The sequence below is a fragment of the Suricata suricatta genome, chromosome 12 (genome assembly GCF_006229205.1).
Source record: "Suricata suricatta isolate VVHF042 chromosome 12, meerkat_22Aug2017_6uvM2_HiC, whole genome shotgun sequence".
NCBI classification, from domain to species: Eukaryota; Metazoa; Chordata; class Mammalia; order Carnivora; family Herpestidae; genus Suricata; species Suricata suricatta.
Genome location: NC_043711.1, coordinates 17,890,213 through 17,902,458, shown reverse-complemented (window position 1 = coordinate 17,902,458; position 12,246 = coordinate 17,890,213). Strand labels below are relative to the sequence as shown.

Here is a 12,246-nt window from a genome sequence, read left to right as displayed (position 1 = left end):
GGAAGTGCGTCACCAACGAGGCGCTCAGCCACCCGAGGCCGTAACTAGAAGTCGAAACAAAACAAGCGGCTGAGGCGGCGGCGGCGGCGGCGGCGGCGGCGACGGGACGAGGGAGGGGCGCGCCGGAACCGGAACCGACCAGACGCCGGAACCGGAACCGAGAGCGGGTTGCCAGGGCCCTAAAAGGGCTGGCGGCGGCGGCCTCGCTCGGTGAGTGGGACGGGCCGCAACTCGCCTGCCTGGCCGGAGCCAGGGAGGCCGCGACGCGGGCCCCGGGCTGCCTGTTCAAGGTCACGGGCCGTGCCAGCCTCGACCCCTCGAACCCCGCGGTGTGCCGGCTCCACTGATGCAGGCGGGGCCGTTACTCTACGCCCATGGTGGGCCTACTAACTCCGAGAGGGCTGGCAGCGAGCGAGGGTGGCTTCCTGCAGGAGGTGGTGGAGGGCGCAGGTTTTGGAGGCTGGAGCTGAGTAGCAGCCCGGCCAGGGTGCTGGTCTGTAGTCAGTAACCCCGCGCAGCCGTATAGGCCGGCATGGTCTCTAGAAAGACTCTTTCTTGTCTCGGTGTCCCGGGGAGAATGGGGAGGGACGCGACCTTAAGCTGGGGCCTGGTGGAGAGAGGTGGAGAGTGTCCACCTCTCGGCTCTGGATCTGTCGTCATTGAAGATCCAGCCCACCAGTCTCCTCTCCACCCCCTTAGAAGAATGTCCCTCTACCCTCGCCACACACACACCCTGGGTACACCCTGGGGAACACAGAATAGTCACTGTTTGCTCTGCTTCCGTCTCAGGGCAGGCATTAAGCTGCCAGGGGTCCTGGATTCATTGTTCATCCCCACCCTTATCTCAGTTTTGAGAACTTTATTTTGGATGGAAAAACAGCCTAGAATCTACTGGCAGGTTTGTGAGAAACTGGGTAGAAGGTCGTTAGCCCAGTGTTCATGAGTGAGTGGATCTAGGAAGGAAGGGGATGCTGTCTAATTCAGTCTCAAACTGGATACCCATCTGGCTTTGGCTCTGGGGCAGAATTGATGCTGAAAGGGTAGTAAGACAGCTGGATACCCTTTTCACTCCAGCTTTTGCAGGCCCCTCTCTGCTTGGGACAGCAGTTGGAAAGAAAAATCTCTCTTGATATAGGAGGAAAACCCAAACAGTGCATAGGAACAGTGTTAGAGGAAGGTGGGAGTTGGCAGGTGTCAGGTGGAGCACCTTAACCCTAGGACTTTGCCTGTGCAGTGTTAGCACCTGGATTGGGCCTGTCTTTGGCCACAGATGCTAGTCCCCTTGCTGCTTGGTTGTCTTCTTTCTGCCTTCCTCCTCCACCTCCTACTTCTCGGGTGGTGACTAAGCAGCCAGTGAGAGTGAGGAAAAGTGAGCACCCTGCTCAGAGTGCCAGCCCTGTGGGCTGGAGCCATGGCTCCTTTCCAGATTGGTGGAGGAGCCTGATTCCAGGCCATGGCTGCCTTGACCTGGCACCTCCTCAGTGAGACTCTCATCCTTGTGGGTCTGTATGGCAGGCATCTAGGAATCTCTGCCAGAAGTTGTTGTTGCTGCTTGTATTGTTTATTTTCTTTTCAGAGTAGTCTGAGTGTCCAGGGCTGCATTAGGTGTTGGGGAGATATTGCTCCATAGGGTTAGTTGTATCCTGGGTTGCTGAGCCCTGGCTGTAACCAAAAAACAAATTGTTGGGCCTTGGTAGTAATCACTGGTCCTTTCTCATTAGGCTGTCAGTTCCTTGTTGGAGAATTTGGCCACAAAGAGTTGCCAAGATAGCTGGGCCAGGAAGAAAGCGCCGTAGCCCTGACCCAGACGCGGTTGCCGACCCCGGGGCACTCTGGCTGTCGATCAAGCGGCTCAAGATGTCTGGTGGCGCCAGCACTACGGGCCCAAGGAGAGGTCCCCCAGGACTGGAGGAGGCCACCAGTAAGAAGAAGCAGAAGGACCGAGCAAACCAGGAGAGCAAGGATGGAGACCCTAGGAGAGGTGAAAGTGGCATTCCTAGAGTGCTTGTGGTCTCTTCCTGCCTTTTGAGCTTACAGATTGGGGGTTGGGAGAACATTTTTGCTGTTCTTTCTGTGTTGGTCTGATACTAAGAGAAGGGCATCACAGTAGGGTAGAGCCTCAGCTTTGAGCTCTGCATACCTGGCTGAGATTCTGAAGATAGTGCTTGGTGGGGTGGTGGGATCTTGGAGGCTGCCTCCCCATCATCATTTCCCTGGTTTTTTTTCTTTGTTTTCAGGGTCAGTGTCTTCTCGGGAGGAGCAAGCCAAAGAGGGTGAGTAATGAATTGGCCTTTTGGATTCTAGAGTGCCACAGGCGAGGAGGGGGCACTGGGGCTGTAGCCTTCATTTAGAGTAGTCCTGTTAGGGCTGGGTCTCTGGCACCTGCTTGTCCCCACTGGGAGTTTATGGAGACCCTCACAGTCTCGTTGGTACTCCTCCTACAGAGTTGTTGCTTGATTGGAGGCAGAGTGCAGATGAAGTGATTGTCAAGCTGCGTGTGGGAGCGGGTCCCCTGCGGCTGGAGGAGGTGGATGCTGCTTTCACAGACACAGACTGTGTGGTGCGGCTTCCAGGTGCGCCCATCTGTCCTGAGCCCGGCCGTGTATTTGAATCCTCTGATATTCCTCACCACAGCTCACTGCTCCTACTCTATCTCCAGGTGGTTGGCAGTGGGGTGGTGTTTTCTACGCTGAGATAGAAAGTTCTTGCACCAAAGTACAAGCCCGTAAGGGTGGCCTCCTGCAGCTGGCACTGCCCAAGAAGGTGCCTCTGCTCACATGGCCCTCTCTTCTGGTAAGTTCCACAGCATAGTAGGGTAGGGATATCCTGTATGGTTGACAGGGCCTGACTGCTGTATCTTTGGTAGAAGAAACCTCTAGGGACCCAGGAGGCGGTGCCAGGGCTGCGGTGTCAGGAGAATGGGCAGGAGCCATCTCCCATTGCCCTGGAGCCAGGCCCTGAGCCCCGGCGGGCTAAACAGGAGGCCCGGAACCAGAAGAGGGCCCAGGGCCGTGGTGAGGTAGGCGCAGGGGCTGGCCCCGGGGCCCAAGCAGGGCCCAGCGCCAAGAGGGCTGTGCATCTCCGCAGAGGGCCAGATGGGGAAGGGTCCAGAGATGGGCCTGGACCCCGGGGCGATGCCCCCCCCTTCTTGGCTGAGACAGCTACCCAGGTGAGAGTGGGATGCCTGCGGGAAATGAGAGGGTAGGGAGATGGACTGCAGTGGGGGGCCGCCTGCCAGACCTAGGGCTGATCCTGCCCACAATCTTGCCACAAATAGGCTGAGGCTGAGGAACAGCTCCGGGTACCACCGCTAAACCCCCAGACCTGCCTTTTGGGTTCAGAGGAGAATCTAGCACTCTTGGCAGGAGAGAAGACCATGTCCCCCAGGAATGATCCAGTCTCCCCAGCCGTGGCTCGGAGCAGAGACCCTGAGAAAGGTGACCGTTCCAAAGAGGAGATGGCAGAGGCAGCAGATGCTGTAACCTTGGTGGATGGTAAAGGTGGGGCTGGGGGTGGTAAGCAGAGCCCTAGGTTGAGTTGCAAGATTGGTGGATGGATAGGGAATAGAACAGCTGTGGGCTGGAACCTGCCCTGGGCGGTGCTGAGCTGTGGTTTCAATGTAGAGCTGGAGTCCATGGTGAACCTGGCATTTGTCAAGAATGACTCATATGAGAAGGGGCCGGATTCAGTGGTGGTGCATGTATATGTGAAAGAAATCTGCAGAGACACTTCTCGAGTGCTTTTCCGCGAGCAAGATTTCACGCTTATCTTCCAGACCAGGTGGGTGGGTGGGCAGGAGACTGGGCAGACAGTGCACTTTAGGCAGGACAGTGTATCTCATGCTCTTCTTCCCACTTTTCCTCCTGCCCTGCCCTGCCCCTGCTCTGCTTCTGCAGGGATGGAAACTTCCTGAGATTGCATCCGGGCTGTGGGCCCCACACCATCTTCCGTTGGCAGGTGAAACTCAGGTGGGTGGTTCCCAGCCCCAGCGCTATGCCTGTCCCACCCTGGGCTCTATCTCCCTGGCCCATCTAGCCCAACATCACTCCACCTAAGTCTCTGAGTTCAGCCTTTCCCCACAGGAACCTGATTGAGCCCGAGCAGTGCACCTTCTGCTTCACGGCCTCTCGCATTGACATCTGCCTCCGTAAGCGGCAAAGTCAGCGCTGGGGGGGCCTGGAGGCCCCAGCTGCACGAGGTCTGCACACGAGCTCCCTTCATTGTCCAGCCCACATAACTCAGACCTTCACCCCTGCCACATGCTGCTAACCACCAGCCCCCTCATTCCCCCTTTTTAAGGTGCAGTGGGTGGTGCAAAGGTTGCCGTGCCGACAGGTCCAACCCCTCTGGATTCAACCCCACCGGGAGGTGCCCCCCACCCTCTCACAGGCCAGGAGGAAGCTCGGGCTGTGGAGAAGGAAAAACCCAAGGCTCGATCTGAGGACACAGGGCTGGATGGTGTGGTGGCCCGCACCCCCATGGAGCATGTAGCCCCAAAGCCAGAGCCACACCTGGCCTCGGTGAGAATCCTGGATGGGCCAAGGTTAGAGGCTGGGAGGGCCAAGGTTAGAGGCTGGAGAGCCTCGAGGCTGCTCTCTCATGCCCCTCCTTGCTCCCACAGCCGAAGCCCACATGTATGGTGCCTCCAATGCCCCATAGCCCCGTGAGTGGAGATAGTGTGGAAGAAGAGGAGGAGGAAGAGAAGAAGGTGTGTCTGCCAGGCTTCACTGGCCTTGTCAACTTAGGCAACACCTGCTTCATGAACAGTGTCATTCAGTCTCTGTCTAATACTCGGGAGCTCCGGGACTTCTTCCACGGTGAGAGCAGGGCCTGGAACCCAGGGTTGTAGAAGAGGGGAGTCTTTCCCTGCTGACATTTCTACTTGGCTGCTATCTCTAGACCGCTCCTTTGAGGCTGAGATCAACTACAACAACCCACTGGGGACCGGTGGGCGTCTGGCCATTGGCTTTGCTGTGTTGCTCCGGGCACTGTGGAAGGGCACTCACCATGCCTTCCAGCCTTCCAAGTTGAAGGTGATCTGTGGCCATTCCTACCCATGGCTAGAGTGGGTGGGGAAGGCTCACCAGCTGGGTACGTGGTGGGTGCTGGGGCTCCATGCTCACACTTTGCCCCTGCATCCAGGCCATCGTGGCAAGCAAGGCCAGCCAGTTTACAGGCTATGCGCAGCACGATGCCCAGGAGTTCATGGCTTTCTTGCTGGATGGGCTGCATGAAGACTTGAATCGCATTCAGAACAAGCCCTACACAGAGACCGTTGACTCAGATGGGCGGCCTGATGAGGTCAGGGTTGGGGGCAGAGGTGGGCATAGCTCATGCATTTCCCAGTCCCCCGGTCTCCTTGATCCTCAAACTCTGCTCCTCAGGTGGTGGCTGAAGAAGCATGGCAGCGGCATAAGATGAGGAATGACTCTTTCATCGTAGACCTGTTTCAGGGCCAGTATAAGTCAAAGCTGGTGTGTCCTGTGTGTGCCAAGGTATGAAGGGCTCCCCTGGAAAGAGGCTCCTAGCTTGGTCAAATTGGGGTTGGAGGCATGTGCATCTACAGATGATGTTTGGGCAAAGAAGCTGACATCTATAGATGATGTTTGGCTGCTTTGTAGGCTTCAGAAATCAGGGTGGGTAGGTTTCCTAACTGAGGTTAAAGGGGTGTTTGGGCTCCAAGACAGCTATAATGTAGGGCAGGGATATGGGTAGGATTGGGAAGATGTGGGGTACAAGTGAGGGAGCAAATTGACAAGTGGAGAGGCTGAGCAGGGCCTCAATTGCCAGAAAGAGATTCTTTCCTGGTGATCCTTCCTGTCTGTCCAGTGTTCTCAAACCTGAGAGTTCGCTGGTTGGTTTTCATGCCCTGAGAGCCATCTGAGTGCCTGGATTGGGCTCCCTGGGCATGAGCATTCTGTTCCTGACTCCCTGTGCAGCCACCTAGTGCCACTTGTGCATCCACAGGTCTCCATCACTTTTGACCCATTCCTCTACCTGCCAGTACCCTTGCCACAGAAGCAGAAGGTTCTTCCTGTCTTCTATTTTGCCCGGGAGCCACACAGCAAGCCCATCAAGGTGAGAAGTAAGCTCCTATTTCTGGACAATCCTGAAGACCTCAGTCTACCTCCCCCATGGTCTCTACTTTGTCACTACAGTTTCTGGTGAGCATCAGCAAGGAGCACTCCAGCGCAAGTGAAGTGTTGGACTCCCTCTCTCAGAGTGTTCATGTGAAGCCTGAGAACTTGCGTCTGGCCGAGGTATATTTGTCTTTCCTCAGGCTCTTAACACACGTAGATCTGCGTATGTACTTAGGGCACGCAGACACGTGAATGGTTGTTGGCGTCTGTGTACATACACATGAATGTGCATGTGGCTGCACAGAGGTGTGCTAGGGGTTGAGGCATGGTTGAAACCAGGCTTTTGGGCTGTGTGACAGAAGTGCTCTCAGTTCCCAAGGTTCCCATCATTAGGGTTTACTCCCCTTTTGGGTGAGGGCCCTCAACTGCTTTTCCCTCTTCCAACAAGAAGCTGGAGCTGCAGGGCTACCTTTCCCTCAGCTTTTGTTCTTCCACGATCCTGCTGCTCCCTTAGATTATCCCAGATTGTGCTGGGCTTTCCTCAAATTTCCTAGCTTCCAGCTTGGAATTGCTCTTTTCTTTGGGGCTAGGAGTGGGAAGAAGCCTCCTCAAATGTGACCCCTCCACAACAGCCACGTTGCATGCTCAGCAGGGTCCCACTAATTGATAGCAGGGTAGAGGCCTTCAGTGTGGTGAAGTGCTGGTTTCACCAGAGTACTGATTTGGTTGATATTTTTCCCAGTCCTGGCTTTCAGGCTCTCTGCTTATTTTCTTGGGCACTGAGGCTGGTACCAGCAGAGGCATATGCTGCTTTGGAGCCACAATCCCCACTCTGCTACCCAGACCCAAGTTCAGGGCCAAGCCTTCTTGGGCCTTGGGGCAGGGCTAGAAAAGGGCTTGTCCTCATATAGGATCTATGTGTTCTTTGTCCCCAGGTAATTAAGAATCGTTTCCACCGTGTATTCCTGCCCTCCCACTCATTGGACACTGTGTCCCCATCCGACACACTCCTCTGCTTTGAGCTGCTATCCCCAGAGTTGGCTAAGGAGCGGGTGGTGGTGCTAGAGGTGCAGCAGGTAAGTGAGGACCAACCTGATGGCACAAGGCCCTGTGGGAGGGGGCATTCTCACCCAGGCTGGCTTTGCTGAGCCAGACAACCCACCCTAGCGCCCCCAGGTACCCAGCGTCCCCATCTCCAAGTGTGCAGCCTGCCAGCGGAAGCAGCAGTCAGAGGACGAGAAGCTGAAGCGCTGTACCCGGTGCTACCGTGTGGGCTACTGCAACCAGTGAGGACCCCCGGGGTCCCCCCGCCCTTCCCTCCTCTCCACATTTCATTTGCTACCCTATCTCCTCTCCACATAGAGTCACATGTTTTAAGCCCTCCACCAGTCACTCTAGTCTGCCAGGCTCTGGGGGAGGCAGGGCTGACATACCCAGTTCCCAAGGCGAGAGGCTAGCCCCTGGTGGAGAGTCATAAGAGGTGGGGCTAAGGCCCTATTCTTATTTCCTCCTCCTCTCCAGGCTCTGCCAGAAAACCCACTGGCCTGACCACAAGGGTCTCTGCCGCCCTGAGAACATTGGCTACCCATTTCTGGTCAGTGTACCTGCCTCACGTCTCACTTATGCTCGTCTTGCTCAGCTGCTAGAGGGCTATGCCCGGTAAGTGCCTAGTGGTTGGATGAGGGTGAGGTAGTTGGGGGAACAGATGCCAGGTAGGCTTGTCAGGATTCTTACTTGCCTTGCTGCCTGTTGCCAGGTACTCTGTGAGTGTATTCCAACCACCCTTCCAGCCTGGCCGCATGGCCTTGGAGTCCCAAGGCACTGGCTGCACTACATTGCTCTCCACTAGCTCGCTGGAGGCTGGGGACAGTGAGAGGGACCCGATTCAGCCACCTGAGCTCCAGTTGGTCACCCCAGTGGCTGAGGGGGACACAGGGGTCCCTAGGACATGGGCAGCTCCTGATCGGGGCCCTCTGCCCAGCACCAGTGGAGTTTCTTCTGAGGTGCTGGCCAGTGGGCCTGTTGAAGTTGGCTCCTTTCCTGTTGGTGAGAAGATGTCTCGGCCAGAAGGTAAGAGTCTGGTGATAGGCTTCACAGCTGGGTAGGGGAGTTTAGGGGAAGCTCATTTAGGTCCTGATAGGTAGGGGAGCTCTGATTATGTTTTTTTCACAGCTGCTGTGCCTGGATATCAGCACCCAAGTGAAGCCATAAATGCCCACACTCCCCAGTTCTTCATCTATAAAATTGACGCATCTAACCGAGAGCAGCGGTTGGAGGACAAAGGTGTCTGAGGCTATGGGTGGAAGCCATGGAGTAGGCTGGGCTGGCTGCTTTCCACAGCTACATGACGCTTCTTCCTGCCCATCTCTAGGAGACACCCCCCTGGAGCTGGGTGAGGACTGCAGCTTGGCTCTAGTCTGGCGGAACAATGAGCGCCTGCAGGAGTTTGTATTGGTAGCCTCCAAGGAGCTGGAGTGTGCTGAGGATCCAGGCTCTGCTGGTGAGGCTGCCCGTGCTGGGCACTTCACTCTGGACCAGTGCCTGAACCTCTTCACTCGGCCCGAGGTGCTGGCGCCCGAGGAGGCTTGGTGAGGACAGGGTGGCAGGCAGCTGGTGGGGCAGGGTGGGGTGGAGATGTGCTGGTCTTAACCTTGCTTGTGTCTGCTGTCAGGTACTGCCCTCAGTGTAAACAACACAGAGAGGCCTCCAAGCAGCTACTGCTGTGGCGCTTGCCCAACGTACTCATTGTGCAGCTCAAGCGCTTCTCCTTTCGGAGTTTCATCTGGCGTGACAAAATCAACGACTTGGTGGAGTTCCCTGTTCGGTGAGCCATGAGCCCTGTTGACAGTAGTCAGGTTATTGGGGGGTGAGGGGTACCATCTTGGGCACATTATTGACTCTTTTACCTTTCTCTGGCTGGGACCACAGGAACCTTGACCTGAGCAAGTTTTGCATTGGTCAGAAAGAGGAACAGCTGCCTAGCTATGACCTGTACGCTGTCATCAACCACTACGGAGGCATGATTGGTGGTCACTACACTGCCTGTGCCCGCCTGCCCAATGACCGCAGCAGCCAGCGCAGCGACGTGGGTGAGGGCACATGCAACCAGCAGGATAGGTGGTAGGCGTGGGGGTGCAGGTTATGTTCACACTCTTCCCACTTCGCTGTAGGCTGGCGCTTATTTGATGACAGCACGGTGACAACAGTAGACGAGAGCCAGGTCGTGACGCGTTATGCCTATGTACTCTTCTACCGCCGGCGGAACTCTCCTGTGGAGAGGCCCCCCAGGGCAGGTCACTCTGAGCACCACCCAGACCTAGGCCCTGCAGCCGAGGCTGCTGCCAGCCAGGTGAGGCACTGGGGAGGCTTCGTAGGCTAGGGAGCCCGATTCACAGACGGGAGGGGGTGGGGCACAGCCTCCTCTCTTCTAGCCATAGGCCCCTGATGTCTTGGAATTCGTGATACTCTTACATCAGAGTCCTAGTTAGAGGAATCCCCATGCTGTAGTGACACTTGTAAAGGTGCGTGCACACCAGTACATTGCTGTTGGCATGCATACAGGCACCCTCTTGGTACAGGCTAAGTAGCTGCTCTGAACCTCACCGGGTAGGACGCCATAAATAAACTTTACCCGACACTTGCCCAGCTTTCCTCTGCACCCTCCACACATGCCAGCGAGCCCACAGACCCTCACTTCTGATCACTCCTTTGTTCAAATGTACACTGAGGACAGGGCCTGTCCAGACTGGCCATGGGCTAGGGTGGCTGCCACCCTCTCTGAGGTGAGCATCGGTTCCTGCTGAACCCTTGGGGTCTTCTGTCCCTTACTGACATGGGGTGCCATAGGTTTGGTTGGTGGGCACTGCTCTCTTTAGACTTGTTTCCTTCTTGCAGTCCTCTCCTCCCTTTAAGACCTCTCTGCTCAGTTGCAGAGGAATCCCAGTAGAAGACAGTGGTCACAGTCTATTGGGACATGTGTGGGAGGGAGCCAGAGTACTTGGGTTGGCAGCTGTATCCTCCATGAGCTTCTCTGTGGGAGCCCAGGGCTGAAAAACTGACCAGCAAACCATCCCCCTCCAATCCCCATGGGAACTGCATGTCAATTGGGAAGCTTTTTGAGGGAGCCAAAATTCTATGAAGATTCACCTGCCCTGGTGCTCTGCCTAGAAGACTCTGCAAATGTCTCATTTGGCTCCCGTCTGCCCACTGCCCTTCTGCTTGACTTGGGATGTGTAAGGAGTTAGTGCCAGTCATCTTGGGCGGGATCATCGTGGCCAGGGGACACTAGGTCCCTCCCTACCCCCTGCCCCAGGTGCTTATGGCCGTTTCCACATACTGTAGGCTTCCCGGATTTGGCAGGAGCTGGAGGCCGAGGAGGAACCAGTACCCGAGGGGCCTGTGCCCCTGGGTCCCTGGGGGCCCCAAGACTGGGTGGGGCCCCCACCACGTGGCCCTACCACACCAGATGAGGGCTGTCTCCGGTACTTTGTTCTGGGCACCGTGGCAGCTTTGGTGGCCCTTGTGCTCAACGTGTTCTATCCTCTGGTATCCCAGAGTCGCTGGAGATGAGCTCGACCGCAGGCAGCTGCTGTGAGGTGGCCCACCTACCTGCCCACCAGGCAATGCTTGCCTCTGTGGTGGAGACCAACTCTGGGCTTAGGCCTCAGTGTGTGCATCTGGTGGGAGAGGATGGGGACTGTGGCTCCTGCTGGGGCAGAGCATCTAGAGTGGGTATTCGTCCAGCTGTCTGTTCGTCCTGCTGCTCTGACCCTTGGCATGGGGCTTAGCCCTGCCTAAGCAGCTTCCTGTATTTCAAGTGTTAATAAAGTGAGACTGTTCAGGCCCAATCTCGTCTCTCTGTCTCAACGCCGCTGCTGTCTGCGTCTGCCTTGGGGCCCTCCCTTGGGTGCCGGGGCTCTGAGCCAGCACCCCCGGGATGCCAGGCAGCATACTGGGCAGCCCCCAACCCCTGTCCTCATATTTTGTTGCAGGGACTAGGCCCTGGCCAGGCCCCCGAGGTGGCCCCCACGCGGACAGCCCCTGAACGCTTCGCCCCCCCTGTGGACCGCCCAGCCCCCACCTACAGCAACATGGAGGAGGTCGATTAGCAGGTCCCTGGCTGGTGGGGGAGGTGGGGACTGGGTTTGGGGAATCCTCCACAGAGGGCCAGCTCTTTGCCGTTTCTCCTTCTCTAACCCAGAGGACACTGGCTTCATCAGTGGGGGTTGGGGGTATGATTAAGGTGGGAATCTCACAGATTGGGCCCTCCTGTCAGTTTGACCCTCCCAACCAGTGGACCTTGGCTTCTCCAGCCACTCCCAGTGCCACCCGAGTGATTTGATTCTCAGTTGTACCTTCAATTCTTTCTGACTCGCATTATAAACGTTACATAATTTTATTCTAAAAACTGTAATTTTTTTTGCATTTTGAAAGTGATTGCTGCTGTTTAAATATATTTTAAAAATAAATGATAAATAAGCAGACTTAGTGACTGTGATGCACCAGGTGCTGTGGCCACCTCTCTCCATCATTGAGAGGGGGGTGTGTGTGTGTGTATGTGTGTGTGTGTATGAGTGTGCGCCACGCGCACATATGTGTATGTATGTAGGTAGGTGTATTAAAGACCCTGAAAGTGCTCTGGTCTGAGTAGAGATGGTGGGGTCCTACTGTAGCCCCAAGTGCCATAACTGAGTACCATCTGGATCTCTTAGTGGAGAACAGAGCAGGAAAAAACTGTGGAGGGGGAGACCCTGCTCCAAAAGGAGGACAGGCAGAGAGATCAGAGCTCATTTTGGCTGCTTTTGTGTAGAATGGCGCAGGGTTGTAGCAGGCCATTTCTTCTCTTGAGTCTGAGACCTTGGCTCCTAGCCATTGCCTCAGGCTGTTCACCCTTAGTGGGTCTGTGCTCTTGTCCTAGTTTCAGAGCCCCTGTGACCTCATGAGAAGCTTCCTTGACTCTCTTCATGGATAATGTTGCTTCTTCCTCTGTCCAATTGCTTGGGAGTAAGGGTGGGTGTCTCCACCTGGAGGAGATGGAGAGCAGAGGTGCTCATGAGGCAAGTGTTTAGATAAGTCAGAAAGAGTATAAGGCAGGCAGAGGTGGTGCAGGATCCTGGCAGCCCTGTACTTCCATCCTTATCCCAAGCTTCTGGGGCCAGTATTAGAA

General features: G+C 56.0%; 1 protein-coding gene across 22 annotated transcripts; it reads left to right on the top strand.

Annotated features, from left to right (window-relative positions):
• The first annotated feature begins 98 nt into the window (after positions 1–98).
• USP19 (ubiquitin specific peptidase 19) lies at positions 99–11,493 on the top strand. Of its 22 annotated transcripts, none has more exons than XM_029916866.1 (27): positions 100–210; positions 1,722–1,981; positions 2,238–2,273; positions 2,445–2,573; positions 2,660–2,793; positions 2,867–3,169; positions 3,278–3,494; positions 3,624–3,780; positions 3,897–3,968; positions 4,083–4,198; positions 4,300–4,520; positions 4,622–4,817; positions 4,900–5,033; positions 5,143–5,301; positions 5,385–5,495; positions 5,968–6,078; positions 6,159–6,260; positions 7,016–7,156; positions 7,248–7,366; positions 7,602–7,739; positions 7,837–8,150; positions 8,253–8,363; positions 8,452–8,668; positions 8,752–8,904; positions 9,009–9,169; positions 9,251–9,429; positions 11,072–11,493. In XM_029916866.1, the coding sequence occupies exons 2-27, from the start codon at positions 1,858–1,860 to the stop codon at positions 11,186–11,188; spliced, it is 3,972 nt and encodes a 1,323-aa protein (XP_029772726.1). In that variant the 5' UTR covers positions 100–210; positions 1,722–1,857; the 3' UTR covers positions 11,189–11,493. The 22 variants fall into 22 exon arrangements, with proteins under 22 accessions (XP_029772721.1, XP_029772726.1, XP_029772705.1 ...); XM_029916850.1 differs by lacking the exons at positions 100–210; positions 11,072–11,493 and adding exons at positions 238–377; positions 10,422–10,927 and having other exon boundaries at positions 2,870–3,169; XM_029916851.1 differs by lacking the exons at positions 100–210; positions 11,072–11,493 and adding exons at positions 238–377; positions 10,422–10,927 and having other exon boundaries at positions 4,306–4,520.
• Positions 11,494–12,246: the final 753 nt, after the last annotated feature.